General features: G+C 32.7%; 2 protein-coding genes across 2 annotated transcripts; one reads left to right on the top strand and one right to left on the bottom strand.

The window, feature by feature from the left end:
- Nucleotides 1-1798: 1798 nt before the first annotated feature.
- LOC148273027 (lysine-specific histone demethylase 1A-like) lies at nucleotides 1799-10406 on the top strand. Its single transcript, XM_088239257.1, has 5 exons — nucleotides 1799-2154; nucleotides 4192-4425; nucleotides 5022-5205; nucleotides 7336-7463; nucleotides 9556-10406. The coding sequence occupies exons 1-5, from the start codon at nucleotides 1887-1889 to the stop codon at nucleotides 9675-9677; spliced, it is 936 nt and encodes a 311-aa protein (XP_088095383.1). The 5' UTR covers nucleotides 1799-1886; the 3' UTR covers nucleotides 9678-10406.
- A 1005-nt stretch (nucleotides 10407-11411) lies between these two features.
- Nucleotides 11412-19522, bottom strand: LOC148273026 (death-associated inhibitor of apoptosis 1-like). Its single transcript, XM_088239256.1, has 2 exons — nucleotides 19446-19522; nucleotides 11412-16419 (listed from the first exon to the last, which is right to left on the bottom strand). Exon 2 carries the CDS (start codon nucleotides 16357-16359, stop codon nucleotides 15709-15711), a length of 651 nt encoding a protein of 216 aa, XP_088095382.1. The 5' UTR covers nucleotides 16360-16419; nucleotides 19446-19522; the 3' UTR covers nucleotides 11412-15708.
- Nucleotides 19523-20019: the final 497 nt, after the last annotated feature.

Raw genomic sequence — 20019 nt, 5'->3', positions numbered from 1 at the left:
TCATAATTGATAATGGAAATATTTATACTAGTATAATATACTAGGAAATAGAAATGAAATATTTTCAAGCATTTCTAGTGGGTGAAATAATAAATAAAGGTTTTGACTCCTTTCGTTTACAAATAATAACAGTAGTAGATATTATAATTGAAGTTATTTAAATGTTCAAAAATAGGGAGAATAGTGAATATTACACAGATACAACTAGCTAATGACAGATTGTAAACCCTGTAATGCCTTAGCTTCCATATTTATATCAGTTGAAATTTTTTTACTTGTTCAACAACAACAACAACAACAGCAACAACAACAACAGCAACAACAACAGCAACAACAACAAACCATCACGCCGTTTCCCCGTAGGAGTAGGCAGAGAGGATAGAACGCCATAACACTCTATCTTGGCATACAGACCTCGCTTCCTCTACATTCATACATCTTCTTATGCACGCACGCCGATTATTCCTACTTTTGACATGTCCATCTTCAAGTATTTGAGGGACTTGATCGTGCCATGTCTTTCTCGGTCTTCCTCGTTTTCTGCATCCAACAACATTTGCATCGTAAATCCTTTTAGTCGTTCTTTCGCTGTCCATTCGCTCTACATGTCCAAACCAACGCAGCACCCCTTTCTTAATTCTGTCAATAATGCATGTCTCAGCCTTACACACTTCGCGGATCTCGATATTTGTGCACCTATCCTACATCGTTTTACCACACATTCGCCTGAGGGATCGCATTTCGACAGCATTCAACCTACTTTCATCATTATTTTTCCAATTCCATACTTCGCTTCCATACATTATTAGAGTTGGAACTAGAACTCCGTTGTGAACTGCTAGTTTAGCCTCCTGCGATAAACATTTGTTTGCCAAAGTAGATTTTAGTGCACCGTTCACCCTGTTCCCGGCACTCACCCTCCTTTCAATATCTTTATCGGCCTTTCCGTCCCTAGTAAACATACTTCCCAGGTACACAAATTCTTCTACCTGATTCAGAATATCTCCGTTCACGCTGATCTCACATTTAGTTATATTTTCATCCCTTTCAAAAACCATCACTTTCGATTTATCAACATTCATAAGCAAATCGCTTTTCTTGCATACCTCGTAGACTTTTGTTACCAAAAATTGAAGGTCTTCTTTGCTGCTAGCAAGAAGCACGGCATCATCCGCATACAGAAGACTTGTTCACTTATAAAAATGAGGATGCACGTTTTATAATCATGCATTTTGTTTACGACTCAAATACATAGTTATAAAAGTATCTAGATAAGCCTAAATAAGGTTATCAACATTTTGCGATCAATTTATGTTCCGCGTTACTAACATACAATATTTGTTATCTCCCCTTTGTTAATACTTAAGCTGGGTATACACGAGAACAATACAAGAGACACCACAATATTGTCCTGTCCCAGCTCTGTGAACAGCCCCGGCCCCGCAGGACATGACAATGGACAATACAACAGGAACGCACGTGAAACTCTGCGAAAATTTGTGAGTTCGCGAAAAATATAATTGGTTTTATACCATGATGTATTGGAATTGCTGAAGAACGAACTATGTCTTCTTGATCATACTGATCATCGTGGTTTCGGATGTGACAGGGTTTAAGGAACACCCTGTATAATAAAAAGACGTTTTTCTGCCGACATTTTCGGCAGAAATAATGCGCGGGAGCAACACGTACGCGCCGAGCAAGTGGCTATTGGTTTACTGTCATGTCCGTGCGCATTTACACGAAGCAAGTAGACAAGCGCGTGGTGGGGGGGGGGGGTAATCCATTGTCCTGTGGAGATAGCTTGCCTATACATTTTTTTAGCCTATGTCCATGTCTATTGTCCTGTTCTTTAAATTGCTGTTTACACGAGCACATTAGTTCCGATGCTGGGACGGGAAAATATTGTATTGTCCCCGTGTGAACGCCTCTTAAAAGTAAATTGTGCTACTCTATGTCCAACAAGTGCTTATATAAATGGAACTTTTTTATTTCCAGTTCGTAATGGCTATTCCTGTGTGCCCGTGGCGCTGTCCGAAGGTCTAGACATACGTCTCAGTACGGCTGCTTCGCAGATCCGGTACACGACGACTGGAGTGGAAGTGGTCACCAATAGTTCTCGGAACCCTGCAGCTCCTCCCGTTACCTTCAAAGGTAAGAATTCTTTTTCACAACGTTAATTAATTTTGAATTTATTAAAGTTTGTGTCGAGTTTGTTTAAACCACGTTCTACCACAACCTGATTGCTATTTTCTAGGACAATGAGGAAGTTCAGTGCTACGGGAAATTAGATTTAAAAAATATTTCCTTACGCGCAGTAAAGCTTCGAGCATTATATTGTACGGGGAAGATTTTTGAAAATGTACTTCGCTAGTTTTTCCGAATTAATTAATCTGAATTAATTCGGATTAAATGCCAGTTTTTAAGGACCGTCCTAATGTCTTTGTGAAATAAATAAAATACCAGTAGCTCAATCACAAATAACCATTGACGTGCTAATAAGCAACGTGATAGCAATTTCTCACCATGGTTGTTTATCGTATTCGCGATTACAATGGAACATCCGTGAACACCCAATATTAAATCTTAAAATATTTACGTTTCGCGACGTATAATCCTGTAGCGGAATCACATATTTCGTTGTTCTCTAAATCATTTTATTTTTAAAACGGTTGAGTTAGTATTGTACCTAGGGCATTCAATATACATTGCAACAATACCAAGAAATCAATGATTTATATAATTACTTTGTAAGGCGCCCTTGAGGTATTATATTACGAAAGTGGCGCTATATAAGTTATCCATAATAATAATTACTATTTTGCAAGTGCAATATATTATATTATTTTTTATAGTGAACGCCGATTTTTCGCCAGTGAGCTGTATTTATTTACGCGGAAAACAAAAAACAAACCGACACGAGCGTTGACTTATGACAGCGATAACTTAAGCGTGTTCATTATTGTTCATTGTGATCGCTCAAATGCTTACAATGTTTTTAAACACACAAAATAGTTAATTGTGATTGAGCTACTGGACCATAGTTTTACATTTTGCGTTGATTCTGCTATAATATTATCCATGAGTTTCTCCAGTTTATGCTTGGTTACAGCAGTTTGAAGACTAGAAGGAATGTGTTTTTAACAACGCACTACTTTCGATTGTTGCGTGCTATTATTGACAACCCTGAAATTATGCGGAGCATTAGCTTTTTTGTTCCGGATATTACCTTAGACAGCGTCAGCACAGACTGTTTTACATTCCAATATACAGGACCAACCTGCCAATGGTTATGCCTGTTGGAAGGGATATCTCTATGTTGAACAATATTGCTTTGGACTGACATTTTTCACGTCTCTGAGGGAGTAATTCGTTACAAGATTCTCTTACTTTTTTAACTTATTATTCTCTGGATATTATGTACACTTATGTTTTTTTAAATATTTTATATATACCTAATTTTACCTAGTTATTTTAATTATTTCTATATGTATGAATTAAGACATTCTATTTTATAATATATGAATAAATAAAATTGAAAATGAAAATATTATAACTTGCAATTTTCCGGTATCTAATCAGGAGCTCAATCACAGATGGCTATCGACATGCTAAAAAACGTGCTAAGTATTTGAGCGATCACCACGAACAATCATGAACACGCTGAAGTTATCGCGGTCGCGTTGCAAAACGAAATTCAACTTCGGTCAGTTCAAGAGGATTGGTTGAATCTCGCACACGCCTTCTTTCAATTTTTCTCGAGTGCCGTATTGCATTTAGCCGGCGGTCGGCAAGCCAAATGTTAAGAAAAGCAGTCGCCATAGTAATTGTTTGTAACTTGAAAACGAAATAACAAACCGGCACGAGATTACACGCGTGTTGACTTTTTTGATTTGACGTTTGACCACGGACTACGGATACGGAACTTATCTATGGCGTTTTGCAACGCGACCGCTTTAACTTCAGCGTGTTCATGATTGTTCGTGGTGATCGCTCAAATACTTAGCACGTTTTTTAGCATGTCGATAGCCATCTGTGATTGAGCTCCAGAGTTCTCTGCATGTTCTTGTCCTACGGTTTTACAGATTATTTAAAACTTACTGACTTTAAATTTAAAATTAAAATAAATGGCAAATCTTGACTCTTTCGTTTCTGAATATCTTTGTTAAAAAAATTATGTAATTGTTCAAGGTGATGTCGTTCTCTGCACGCTGCCTCTCGGGGTCCTGAAAATATCTGTCACTCCAGGATCCTTGCAGCAGAACTGCGTCCGTTTCTCGCCTCCTCTACCGGACTGGAAGGTCAGAGCGATCCAAAGACTCGGATACGGCAACCTCAACAAGGTGGTCCTCTGCTTCGAGAAGATATTCTGGGATCCTAACGCCAACCTATTCGGTCACGTGGGAACCACAACGGCAAGTCGAGGTGAGAACACAATTATTATATGTTTTATACCGCTAGAGAATTGTTTTGATTTTTACAAGTAAATAAAATATTTTAACATGTTAAAGGAAAAATATCAACAATGCAACACCTACATTTATGTTATATTTATGAAAAAATACGATGTTTTTTAAACTTTACATATTACATTGTATTACATATTTTATTTGTACGAAATATTCCCAACTAGCAAAAGTGCTGTTATGAGGGGAAATTATATATCATAACACAATAGTTTTAGTATAAAGTCGATAAAAAAAACTCCTCGCTCGTCAATCTTGCGTCCCTCGGTTCCGCCGAATAAAGACAAACCTCTATCCGTTTCATCATAAGGTGTATGATATTATATTATATACATAAAAGAAACCTTACGTACTTTGGTTTTTTACCATCAAGATGACGAAGGACGATATGTAATGAGATTATCGATTTTGCATGTGGATCCATGCTTGTTTTCCTATATCAAGAACAATATCCGAGATTATGCTTTCTTACTCCAGGGTCATAGTTGTTATTTTGTTCTGTTTTTGTTTTTCTATCGTCGCATTTAAAATGACAAAGAATTTTACTATTTTCAGGCGAACTTTTCCTTTTCTGGAATTTGTATTCCGCTCCTGTTCTTTTGGCGCTTGTTGCGGGTGAAGCAGCTGCCATAATGGAAAACGTCACAGACGACGTCATCGTCGGAAGGTGTATCGCAGTTTTGAAGGGAATCTTCGGCCAGAGCGCTGTTCCTCAACCCAAAGAATGCGTAGTCACCAGGTATGTTTTTTCAACGGATTTTTACTGGGCTAGTTCGGTACCTCGATAGTAGTCATTGAACTTTTGATCTCTGTGCGGTTTTATCGCAAATGTCATAAATTACCATATAACGTTTATCTATTTTATCAGATAGGGGATCTGCACCCAGTGGTGCATAGGGCACTGCATTGCTGAACCAAGTGCGGCGCATGTTATCGATTAAATAGCACCCGCGACTCGAGCATGGCAGTTGAATAGACGAACAGCTCCACTACGGGGCGAACTCGATTTCCTTTTCCAGTATTTTAACCGACGCGCGACGCCGACGCCGACGTGACCGTCGAGTATTCTGGTTTTCTTTCTCTCATAAAACTGTATCTTTCATCCGCCCGGTCACGGACAAACCTGTTTTATGGTGTATTTTATTTAAAATAAAAATAATATACGAAAGTACATATACAAAAAAATAATAAAAGAATTATGTTTAGACTTTAAAGGCTTATGTTTTTATTTATTTATTTATTTGATTAACATAAACGGCATGTCTGCCTTTTATAAAAAACTATAAAACTTACATAGTTAACTTAAAATATATTTTTTTAAAACGCAAATTTCCATTTACACAAGATTTATTAAAAAAGTTAAATCTAAAAATTATACAAGATTTATAAAAAAAAATTAACCATAAAATTATAAATTCATATAAATTACATATTCAGTAGAAAGTTTAAACAATTCAAGAATAAATTATATTTTATTTAAATAAACGGCACTTAGTGCCTTTTACATATTAGTTGCAAAACACAATAATATTGATACATATAAGTGGAATTATTTAAAGTTAAGTACAGCATTTAAAACAAATTAATAGTCGACAGTTATTCACAAATTAAGAGGTAAAAAAAATATAAACAGAATAAAAACTATATTACCAGTTATTAAAATATTTATAAAAAATAATGATTTGGTAAGAGAAATAAAATATTTAAAAATTAGTCTGTAAAAAAATTAACTTAGCAAAACATATTAAAGGAAATCGACATATTTTGTCAAAATTTAAATAAAAAAATAATATCATATGCCGATGATACGTTTGTTTTAGTTGAGGGAGTTAACTGGAACTCAGAAAATTTAGTAGCTAATGACGTTATAAATAAATTGAAATTATGGTTTGACAAAAATATATTATCTCTTAATACGGAAAAGACAAAAATTATCCCATTTTTTATCAACAAAACAAATTTAGATTCAGTAGTAAAAGTAATTATTCACCCAAGCAATTGCAACAAAACTAACTGCGATCTTACATGTTCGAGATGAATAAGTAACTCAGATACCAACATAATTTTAAAATTCCTAAATTCCACACAAGTCACGGTCAAAATAGTTTTGTCTTTAAAGGTGTAAAAAATTATAATAATCTTCCCAATAATCTAAAAACTATTAAAAACAATATGTCAGAAAAAAAAATTATAGTAAACCTAAAGAAATTTTTTGAACACGTGTTAAAACAACATTAAAATTTAATTAGTATGAATGTATTATTTTTTTATGATTTTTATTTATATATCCTATGTTTTAATTTTTTCCTCATGTACTCGTATTTAAAATTGAAAAACTCTTATAAATAAACAACTACAACAGTGTAAGTCACTCTCCAAGTACAAGAGTTAGTCTCTTTTTTTGCAGAGTTACAGTGATAACATTTATTAGATGTGTAAAAGTGGATATGTGTAGATTTTTTTAAAAACATGTACCTTTTATGAAATTTATTAATAAAACAAGAAAAAAAATGCAAACAATTTTAAATAACACTAAACGATAAAAAAATAATTCATATATCTTATTATTTAAAACTACTACTTGGGTTTGTAGTATAAATATTTGAAAAATATTTTTTTTATAAAAACCTCGTAAAAATATTTTCTACGTACCGTGTGTAAACAATGTTTTCATATATAATATTCAGTACGTTGGCGTTGTGTAAACAATGTTTTTAAACCCTGCATATGTTTTTTTTCATACAGTATTCAATAATTCATAAATCATTATAAAATACCAATAATGTTGCTTAAAGCAAAAATGGTAGAATTTGGACGGCAAAGAAAAAGGTTTTTTATTTTAATTTTAATTTACTTTTTTCCATGTAAGATGGAGAGCGGATCCGTACGCCAGGGGCTCTTATTCTTTTGTCGCTGTTGGATCATCCGGGACGGACTACGACCTGCTTGCGGCCCCTGTTGAGTTAACTCCTGGAAATCCTACTCTCTTTTTCGCAGGTAATTAAAATTATCAACTATAAATGGTACATTAACCTTTCCCTAACTGTCCTTAATACGGTGCTGTGTAGTCACTACATATTTAAAAAATAAGAGATTTAAAAAGGGAAAAATATAATATTTATAGGGAATGGCTTAATTAACCATAATTTAATTCAAAGATGATATTTCAAATCTAAATGCTGAAAACATAACCTAACCTAACCGCTAACAACTCGGGCGAAACGTGCACCCCCGCCAACTTCCCGAGAGCTACTAAGTAGCTATATTAGTACTGGACTCGTGACTGACTGAGAGTATACTTTTGATGATATTTGTAATTTATCCCCGATTTCCGATAAAATGCTTTTTTTGTGCCTAATAAGTACTTATTATTTAATAAAAAAATATTTCAGTCGATACGTAAATATGTAATGGAGGAATACTGAAAATCTAAACCCAATATTTATTACATTTATAAAGATATTATAGTTATTAGACGCAATGTGTACTAGCTACGCATCACCGGGGAGGGAGAGTTATATTTAACTAAACAAATCATTATGTTTGTACAAAGTAAACGATGGTACAATAGTACAACAGTACAATAGTACCATCGTTTACTTTGTACAAACATAATGATTTACGTAGCTACGTACATTCATTTATATATATATATAAATATATATATAAATGAAATGTTCGTAGCGAAATGTATATATACGTTTATATATATATATATATGCGAAATGTATATATACGTATATAAATATATATATATATATACGTATATATACATTTCGCTACGTACATTTCATTTATATATATATAAATGAAATGTACGTAGCTACGTAAATCATTATGTTTGTACAAAGTAAACGATGGTACTATTTAACTCTCCCTCCCCGGTGATGCGTAGCTAGTACCGTTGCGTCTAATAACTGTAATAACTATAATATCTTATATATATATATATATGTATATATATATATATATATACATATAATATTATGCCGACTGGTTTCGGTACACAACTACTCTTCCTTTCAAATGCTTAAAAATTGGACAGCGAATAGACTATCACTCCCTCTCACGTCTGTTATCTGCACTTTATAGTCCTGACTCACCTATATACTCCCGTTTTAAAATTCAACGCTTATCGGTTCATAGTTTACCTCTCCGCAGTGGTAATGAGAACATATCCATCTCAGCTAGTAAAACATCTGGATGCCTTAGAAATGTCATACGGTAGGATGAAACACACGTGAAGTGGAATCAATATCCGGATATGCAAAACGTGCGTCAGACTAATCATGGTGTATGCAATAGAAACGAGGATAGATAAAGAGAAAAAAAAAGAAAAAACGAAAAACTTAGTAGAAAAACTAAATAACTGCTCAGAACGTCAGAGATAAAAAAACTTATATTAAGGATGTTTTTTGTTGGTCTATTCAGATTCGGATTTTAAAAATCAATAAATGAGAACTTTTTGCGAACCCGGCAAAATTAATTTTTTCTTTATTTCGAGCAAATCACAATAAACTGATACAATAACCAACTTCTAACTTAACTTCCACTTTTGTTTTAAACCTCATTTTTTTATTATAATCAGTACCTAAATATTTTATACGTAAGCAGTGATACCATAAGCAGTGATGACATAAGCATAATTATGTCAAGAAACAGTAGTGAAATAATAAATTTAATTTTATGCATTTCAACTTTGCAATACTCAAGTAGAGGTTGCCATGTTTGCAACAAACCCGATAATTTAAAAAAGTTCTTACAAATAAAGCCGTATTTTTAACTGAAAATGTTATAATTATTGTAAAAAAATGTATTCTGAATAAGTTTCAATTGATATCTCACTTTTTTTAGATTTTGGATTATGCCGGGTTTGCTAATAGTACCCTCAAATTTGGTTATGACTTATTTATTCTAATGGTTTAGAAATAAGTTAAGGGCTCTTATGCAAAAAGCTTTTTTATTTTTTTATTGATAAGCGAAAGATTTGTTATTACTTATTTCTATAATTGTGAATTCTTAGATGTATTTCAGCATTTAAAAAATATTTTTTGAAATATTTTAATACATGATTTTTTGTATATTTTAGGTGAACATACCATGCGCAACTACCCGGCAACTGTCCATGGAGCATTTTTAAGCGGACTTCGTGAGGCTGGTAGGATTGCCGACCAACTGCTGGGGTGCCCGTATGGATCAACTCGCCCCTAGCGCGCGATCTCAACGCCATTGCGTCTCGCTAACTGAACTTAATACTTATTTTTAATAGCAAAGTTTTAGTGAAATTTGAAACGATTTAATGACATCGGGTTAATTCACACGAGGCCATTTCTGTGAAATTAGAAGCATTTCAATTGTTTTGGTTTAGTGACACGAGGCCATTTTTGTGAAAAATAAAAGTATTTGACAAATTAACTTTAATTATTAACTTAACCTTTTGTCACATGCGTCTACATAGGATATAAGAATTTAAATTTAAATTGAATTAAAAAAAACAACTACATTGTCGTGTTGCTAGAACAGTCTTAAATTTTATGATTGTTTTTACAAATTATGTAAAAGACAATTAAAAACAGTATATTTTTTTGCTGTTATTTTTTTTTTAAATACCTGTTTTTCAGAATGTTCTGTTTTTTGTTTAATGTAACAACGACGTTACATACATATTGCAGGTGGATATTATTTAGCCTAGTATTAAGAGTTAAGATATTTTTTTTCGTAAATCACATTGATACGACGCGTCCATCATGTTCCCGGTCATTTTATGCGAGGTACGTTCAGAAAATAAGTGTAATAGATTTTTATATTTTTTTAGAAAAAGTGTTTTTGAATAGTTATTACAGAATATTGTTGACAGGCTCCGTGGCGCAGTTGGTTAGACGGCCTTCTGTGAAACCGGCGTCGCGGGTTCAATTCCCGCCAGTTGCAAGAAAAAAAAAACCAAGAAAGATTTTTCTCAATTGGTCTGGGTGTTGTGATGTATTTTTCACTACCTCCTTCCATATTCCTTATATCCCACCGGCTGACAAGCTTCTAAATAGAGGCTTGGTGGGTTATTCCTTTTTAAAAAATACACTTATTGATTATTTTTAACAATTCAATTCCAATACTTTTTGCACTGCAACAGGTCAGAAAGCCCAATAACAGTGGTGAATTACGAAACCTAGACTTGAGAAAAATCAAATTAAATTTTAATGTTCTTATCGGGAATCAAACCCGGAACCTTCCGGACGTGAGTCAAGCGTCTTAACCACTACACACAGAGGTTGCCGCATAATTATATTTTCCACATAATAGTCATCTCGTTCAATGCAGGTGAGCCGTGGGACAAGATTTTTTACGCCCTCCTCGAAGAACTCTCCCGCCAGCTCCTTTCCCCGCCTCAGAACCTCTTTTTGCACCAGCTCCTCGGTGGAAAACTAAATGAGCCCGTCGTCACACAGCCTTAGCCACCAAGGCGCTTTTGGACACATTTGGTTGGGATGTTTTGAACCACCCGCCGTATTCCACTGATGTATTCGTATTCGAAGGAAGTCTGAAGAGATTATCATCTTTTCTCCTTCCTGAAGGCACACGCGGGTAGAATTACATTTTCAACCGACAAGCAGGTGCAGAAAGAGGCGCAGCCCACCACATGCATTAGAACAGGATAACAATTATATGAAAAAATAATCAACAAATGTATCGACGATATCCTGTAATATTTTTTCAAACACAGTTTTATAAAAATATATAAAAATCTAGTACAATTACTTATTGAGCGTGCCTCATACCTTACCTATAGTCCTTAAAATGTAACATGATTAGAATGACAGTTGTCAGAAAAAGTGACGACATAACTTTGTAGTAACGTCAAAGGAGTTATTTATATTGACTCACGAAAAATCATTTGTATCTGGCGTGTTAATTTATTCTTTTAGTACAATGCTTGAAACATAAATCAACATTAATTTATAAAATCAGCTTTAAAACTAAAAGAAAACTACAATATACTTAATTATTAACGACGTTCTTTCAAGGTTACATCATTTTACAAAAACGTTAGAGATGGGACAAATTGATCAATGTAAATTGATCAAATAAAAAAATAACTAATTTGATGTTCATGAAAAAAGTATGAATGTCTCATTTTTTTGGTGAATAATTGTGTTAAACACACTTGTTTTTGCGTTTTTTATATCAATTTTCGGAAACAGAGTTTCATGATTGCATGAAATAACTGATAAAATCGATTTGATCAGTGATCACTAATTTCCCATCGCTAATGAAATTAATTTGACAGCTGTCATTCTAATCAAGTTATATTTTAAGGACTTTAATTGGTCTAATAATGCATTTGGTATTTATTTTTATAAATTGAAATTATTATTAAACTTAATCGCATTTCAATGAACCTACGCATATTACGGTGGTTTAGTAAATTCGAAACGGTTAATGATAATATTTGGCTAATTTATACCGTATATACGTAAAGTCATATTAAATTTGTGAAACATCACAACGAATTTTTATCAGCATTGTCTCACCCCAACTGATGTTACGTTTGTTTCTTTTTATTTTACTAGCTAAATTTCTTATAATATTTAAATGAATACACAATATGGTAGCTAAGTGAAATGAGGGATAGTTAATATTAATATTTCATTGATTTTTAGATACAGCGTTTCTGTGTAAAATTTTTTTTGACTCATTTGTATACATATAGCCATTTTGGTGAAAAATCGCTTCAAATGCGCTCTCATGATATTTATTATCATTCCTTATCTGTATATAATGAATGCTTCATTGCTTCAACAAGGAAAAAAAACAATTAGGAGGTTAAACCTCATGACACTTCTTAAAAGACAATGCGTCCCAGAAAGACAACATATTGCCATACCGGCAAGTTTTATCTATTTAAGAGTGAGCTTCTACTGTTTTTTTGTATGGCTGCTTTGCTGTAGAAACATATTTGGCCTAGCTGCTTTTAATTATTTCATTTTCAGGATTAAGCATAGCCTTAGCACATAAAATATTTAACACTTACACTCTTGAAGTATAAGACATATTTCAGAAAGAAAAGATACAGCCTCATCGGCAATTTTTATCTATTAAAGAGCGAGCTGAACTGTTTTTTGTATGGCTGTCTTTGCTGTAAAAACACATCGACCAAGCTGTTTTTGAATGTCATTGTTAAGTATAAGCATATTTTCTAAGCCGAAAAAAAACAGCTCTTACAGCAAATAAAATTTTTGTATGAGTGTTAAACATTAATATTAATTTGTGAGAATCTTGAAAATCTAATTAAGGGATAATGAATAATAAATAATTCATTGAATTAAATGTGAATTTTATCAGACTCTGTAGAAGTAGAAACATATTTTTACTTATAAATGTCGTAGTAGTAGTGTAATGTGGTAGTTTGTTAAACTCACAACGATTTTAATAAGGATTGTTTCTTGAACCAAACACTATCAAATCTGCTATCGATAAAACCCTTTAACCTTTAAGTCTCACAATTATATTATTTTTTTATATTTAGTACCTTTTAATTTAATATTTTAAACTGATATTCAATTATTTGTTGTATTTTTGTTAAGTTGAAACACGATTTGTTTAAAAAATTAAGCGAATCTTAAAAATTATAATCCAATTTTTTTTTCATAATTTGTAAGTGAATTTATTTCGTAAGATTGATGATTTTTTTGGAAATAATAAAATGTGTGACCATATATATGTGTTTTAAATTTTTACAACCTATTCGAATTTTTTAATCCTTCATATATAAAAAAAATGGGACAACCCCCTTGGAATTACAAGGATTTAACTAACAATTTTGTTACTGAGTGAAAACAGCTGACGAAGAGTTAAATTTTTTAACTGCATCGAGTTAATACAGTTAACATTGTCAGATGGAACCTTGTTTTTCCAAGGGGTCGATGAAATGTTGCATATTTAAATATTTTTTACTCTTTTCTTTTTACTGTGTTTTTTATTTTGTTTTTTATTACGTATTGAACTACGTTTTTCACTCTTCTTTTAACTATGTTCTTAACCGTGTTTTTTTAATGTCTTTTACTACATTTTTTACTATGTTTACTTTCACCACGTATTTTACTATATTTTTTACCATATTCCTTTTATTAAGTTTTTTATTACGTCTTTTACTACAGTTTTTTTTATATTTATGTTTAAATAAGCTTTGTACTCTTTTTCTTTTCCGCTTTGTTTTTTAATGTGTTTTACAACGTTTTTTACGATTTTTTTACTAGGTGTTTTGCTTCATTTTTTACTGTTTTCCTTTTATTTTTTTAAATTTTTTTTTACTACTTTACTATGTTTTTTACTGTTTCCTCTAAACCATGTTTTTTAATACGTCTTTTACTTCGTTTTTTATTGTTTTTACTAGGTTATTTTATTTCGTAATTAACTGTGTTTCTTATTGTGTATTTTTACTTTGTTTTTTTTTTTACTATGTTTTTTACTACGTGTACTACTTTTTTCTAAAAATATTGTTATAAATTTGTTTTTAGTATGTATTGATTACTATTTTTATATTTTGATTATATTAAAACGGGTTACATAAACTTGGTTAGATTGTCAATAAATTTTGTACAAATGTATAATTTTATGTACATGATATAGTAAATAAAAAAATTATACAATTTCAATTTGTTGCAATACAGAGGAAAAACATTTTTGAAAAGGGAATTTGAAAGTCTAGGTATTGGACCTATCATTGGCTTGTTTAAGTGTCCACTCTTCACACTGTGTACCATTCACCATTCTGCCCATGATTAAACTTCCACATTTCCTTAAATCTTCCATTTCAGGCGTCGCCTAGTAGATGAATTGGTTAAGCTTATAAGATTCAATGCGTTTTTAAATTGTTTTTATGGAAAATTCGTAATATTTGGCATCAACAGTTAATTTGATCTTAATATTAAATCAAACACTGATTTGAGAATGTTACGTATTTCCTTTATTATTTATATGAGGTCAAAAAACTTGCAAAAAAATCTTTGCTGGTTCCAGACTGCCGAAATTAGAATTGGTAATGCCTGTTCTCATGAAATTAAAAATCAGAAGTGGCGTACGGCAGGTTGCATATTGTCGCCGCTATTGTTCAATGAGTACTCCGATTACGTCTTTAAAAAAGTCCTTGCAAACTCTTCGAAAGGAGTGAAGATTAACGGTACATATATCAACAATAAAGGATATGCCTATGACACTGTTATTTTGGCTGATAACAAAATAAATGATGCAGGAGAGGAATTAGGGGTTAAGCATCCACATAAAAAAGAAAAGGTGAATGGCATTTGGCAGAGCAGACTACTCTAGCATTATTTAAGGCTAGAACACTATTGGAGATACTAGGTCAATTTAAATACCTCGGTAGTATTATAACAACGTATGTAGACCCATATGTGGAGATAAAATGCAGGATCGAAATAGCCCGTAGCACATTCAACAAAATGATAACCGTATCAGAATACGCAAGATTGCAGACAAAGATACATTGAATTCAAAACTTAGGCAGATAATGGTGTTGCAAAATGTTATGTTTGGTCTGTTCTGTTGTATGACTCAGAATCCTGGACTTTGAAATCACACACTATGAACCGGTTGGAGGCATTCGTCGGATGGCTTCACAGAATAATCCTCCGTATACCGTGGACAGACTTGGTCAGCAATGTAGAGGTCTGGAGGAGATCTAATTACAACAGACAGTTGTTAAAATGTATAAAAGTCTGTTAAACCTCCTATCTGGGTTACATCCTGCGTGGAGACAACCACATAATCCTCCAACTTATTCTAATGGGCAAGATTGAGGAACAGCGTTGACCTGGCAGAAAGCAAACGTCTTGGCTGCGCAACATAAGAGTCTGGACCGGAATAAGATGTGCGGAAGATTTGTTCCTGGCAGCGCTAGACAGAGGGGCATTTTTAGAAGTGATTGCCAACGTCAGGGACACCTGATATGACATAAGATGAAAAAAATAAGCAAATAAGGTCTACTTAATCTTGACATTCGTTTGAAAATGCCCTAATAGGCCGAACCAATTAAAGTCGTCTGAATCGAACCCGATTAAAAAATATATAAAAAAGTACACCCAAATCAGTGTTTCATTTTAGATTATGTTCCTAACATGGATTTCTACAAAATAAACTTCAACTCAATAAATATGTTTATTTGTTTGCCATTCTTTCTTCTAGTCAACGTAAATTGATCCTTTTTTACATATTTTACATTTTTAATAATTTATGTCATAAATATTTTCACTATGTGTCGTTTTTCATTGCACTTCATACAATTGTAAAATGCGCTATCATTCTCCATTGCTTCTATACATTTGTTACACGTTATTACATGACCACACTCGATAAAACAAATATTTGGCGTATTTATCGAACACAGCACGCAAGTTTTTTGTGAAACAGACGATGTTGACGCGTTGCCATTATCACTCATCAACTTCGCCATGTTGAGAATTATGTTTGGAGCATAGGTTTCTGTAGATTCTCTTTGGAGAAAATCAGCGTGTTGGCAAAGCATTGTGTTTAAGCCATCTTTTTGGCACGTTTCTTTGCACTCTATTACCTTATTTATAAAATTCTGTCCTTTGTGGAAAAATACAAAATGGCAATCTCTTTTCAAGTAGGCGTGTTCCTCCCAGGGGATATCATTGTCTTCCCAGCTCATAATACCAATTCCACAGAAATGACAAATTACTTGATCTCCAGTGCCAAAGTAAAACAAACCCGCTTCTGCAAGTTTTGCCGGAGTCTGACGCATGTGTTTGGGCCAATTTGCAAAAGTGTAAATGCGGTTGTGGTATTCTGATAGTCCGGAATATTTACAGACTTTGTTTGGCTGCGGGCACGGCGTACATGCTTCGTTAACTACAGCCATGTTGAGGTAAACTGTATCTTAGTGCGTATAAAAAAGAAGATATTCTCTAGACGTTTGATACTGAAAAGAAAGGATACCTTTAGTAAAAAAAATGATTTTTTAAGCAGAGGGAACCTCGAATAAAAACAAAACGAGAATTTTTGACTTAACAGAGAAGAATACATATTTTTTATATACTAACAACAACTTTGAATAAATAAAAATATTTTTAAAATCAACAAAAAAATCTATGTAAACCCTAATTGTCATATTTGAATCTGATTAAAGCTATGATGATGATGACAATTTAAAGTATAAATTCTATAATGTGCTTTGTTTTTATGAGGAAAAACTATATATAAAATATAAAAATTAAAATTCGGATATTGTATAGTTTTAATTCATAATAAATTTTTTAATTTTAATTTTAAAAATACGTGTATGGTTTTATTTAACTTTTATTTATATTTTTTACCGGTGACCAGGTTTCGTCGTGACGGACATCGTCAGACTAGTAGGAGGCTAAACAAATTTTTATGTTATATACAAATGATCAAAATACGCTGCGATTGGTTTACAAATGTAGTGCCCTATGCACGATTAGGTGTGGAAAGGGAATGATGATGATGATAGTTATCCTATTTCCGGGAAACAAACTAACAGACGTGAACTTAATACGTCACACGCAGAGTAATTTTAAAATTAAATCAAAATTAAAATCATAGTGCTGATAATCATCATCAGTGGCGTTACGGCCCGTTGTGGGTTCTAGCCTCCTCCAGAATTTGTCTTCATTCGTCCCTGCACCCCGCGTATCTTCTCCAGTTCGTCAGGCCAATCGCTCTAATGTCACTTCCACATTATCCAGCCATCTTAATTTTGGTCTGCCTCTGCTTCGTCTGCCTTCCGGAGTGGAATAAAGAATCTTTTTAGGGGTGCGGTTATCATTCATTCTGTGCACATGGCACAACCATTGATTTCGTCTTATTTTGATGAACTGTGCAATGTTGAGTTCGCCATACAGTGCCCCTGATTCTTGATTGAACCGTCTCCTCCACACTCCGTTTTGGTTGACAGTATCAAATATTTTAATTAATATTTTTCTTTCGAATACTAATACCATATTTTCTTCTCTTTTGGTAATAACCCAGCATTCAGCATCATATGTAATGACTGGTCTAAGGAAAGTTTTGTAAATAATGGTCTTAGTTTTTCTAGTGAGCAATTCGGATCCCAGATGTTTAAACAAGCCATAATAACATATGTTTGCTGCCAATAGCCGTGCTCTAATCTCGGTACTATAATTGTTATCATTCGTCATTTCAGTACCCAAATATTTTAAGGAATTGACATTGTCTATGTGGTGTGACCCAACGTCGATTGCCTGTTGTACATAGTTTATTTGTGACTTTCTTGCAAACATATACTTAGTCTTAGATGTATTTGTTTTAAGACCCATGTTATTTGCAGCCATTTCAAGCTTTAAGAAATCATCTTTTAATCCCGGGACAGTTCTGGAAATTAACTCTAGGTCATAAAAATAGTTCTTGTTGTTTCTACTCCTGCATCTCTTATGAATTTTCCAAGAGCAATATTAAACAACAGGCATGCCAGTGCATCACCTTGCCTTAGACCGTTGTACGTCTGGAATGGATCTGACTTGCTGGTTTGAACCTTCACCAAGCATTGTGTTTTAGACATTGTCATTTAAGTGAGTCTTATAAGCTTTTTAGGAATCCCCAATTCCACGCTATATTTTCGCTACTCAGGGGCAACTTTGTGACGTGACGAAATTGTTTTATAAGAAATTCATGGCGAAGCCGAGATGCGTGGTGTTTCGAAATTTATCAGTGTAGGTAGCCGCCTAATTATATTATAATTTTTGTACATCTATAATTCTTATTTTTGTGTAAGTATAATTCTAATTTTAATATGTTTATGTATAAATCTTATTTTAATATGTTTATGTATTTATCGCTTTTTTCCAATTATTTTTAATCGCTATCCCGTCTATAGATTATATTTGTAACACTTAATAATATATTTTTAAATTCTATTTTTGTGTTTTCCTTAATATTGTTCATGTATATTCTTTATAATTAGTTCTTCTAATTTACTTTATATTTTTTTATTTCAAAAAATAAAAATGCGTATTTTTCGTATTTATTTTTCTATAAGAAGAAAGAAGAAGAATTTTTCTGTAATAGACAATCTATTCAAATAATACACATCTAATTTCAGCTGTCAGTTGATCGAATTTCCAATCTTCTTTTTTTTCGATGGTAAAAACTCTATGAAATTCAAAGACAATAAAATTTTTACTGTCATGTATTGGAGTGTCCAGGTTTCTAAGTTGCCCATTCGACGGTCTCGAAATCTCAAGTCCAAATTCGTATCTCGATTGTCTCGGAAAACCATTTCGAATGAATTCACTCGAGATATCTCGATTATTTTCCCGATTAGTACAGTGAACTCGATTAATTGTAAGCATTTCGAAATGTCTCGATCTTTTTAATAATCGAATATTTCGATTATTTTAATTCGATTATTCTCACCATTAGATTAGTACTTATGGTATAATGCTAGCGCTCTGTTAACAAATCGGTTAAAATACTTTTATTTGAATGATTATTGATGTAATTTCTTTGTGTACTCATAAAAACTTATTTGATTATTGAAGTTGAAGTATTTGGAAAGATAACTAAACGATAAATTATACGGATAAATGCCTTTGTCTTTTATAACTACACGATTTAAAAATCTCATTCGTGATTTTCAGCGCTTGAAAATATTCCGCCGCTTACGGGTGTCGACAAACGTAATCTATGCTTAGCGGCGAAATAGTTAATAAATCCAAGGAGTTTTAAGGATTTATTGTTAACATGTTCAATATGAATTGTAAAAGAAAGTTTAGTGTCAAGTATAATACCTAAATCTCGTATACTAGACACAGATGATAATATTTTATCGTTCAGTAAGTAGTCGTATATGATTGGATTTTCCAGACGAAAAAATCTCATAACCCTGCACTTACTTAAGTTGAGATGTAAATTATTGAATGAGCACCAGGTAGTATTTATTATAAATATATAAAAATAAATCAATACCTTTGATGTTTCCAGTGTTGGGATTGAAATAACTTTTAGTTAGAAAATACCACAAAGCATTCTTGCTGCTATAATTTTTCTGATAAAAATACCACTCAAAGTACTAACAAATCGGCCGTACACTATAGATAAATTCTAATCTTTTCTGATAATCACAAGTCAGTGATAGCGTGTAATATTTACTCATAACATAGTACATACATTTATTCGGGGCCGAGACACAGTTTATAGCGACACAATCAGGAACGACCCATGCCTGTAAACTTGTCCCGACTCGCTAGAAAATCCGTGTTGAGTCAGGGCACTTGCAATCCATTCATAAACATACATACACACAATACATAAACTTTTCTTTACATCCTCCTGTTCATCTTTCTAAACAATTTATTTCCCTCTCTTTTTTCTAGTGAATGTCTGAATGTTTTCCATTTTTATATATTGGTCTGACTATACTATATTTAAGTAATTCTGGTATTTCCGGTTGGAGTATAATGCAATTAATTAAATGTGTTAATACTGGTCCTAATAAATCGATATTTTTTTTTTACATCATACATTCTAATATTATCAAATC

The sequence above is a fragment of the Micrasema longulum genome, unplaced genomic scaffold, assembly GCF_059751315.1.
Source record: "Micrasema longulum isolate JH-2025_06_02 unplaced genomic scaffold, ASM5975131v1 h1tg002102l, whole genome shotgun sequence".
Lineage (NCBI taxonomy): Eukaryota > Metazoa > Arthropoda > Insecta > Trichoptera > Brachycentridae > Micrasema > Micrasema longulum.
This window is presented reverse-complemented; position numbering and strand designations above follow the sequence as displayed.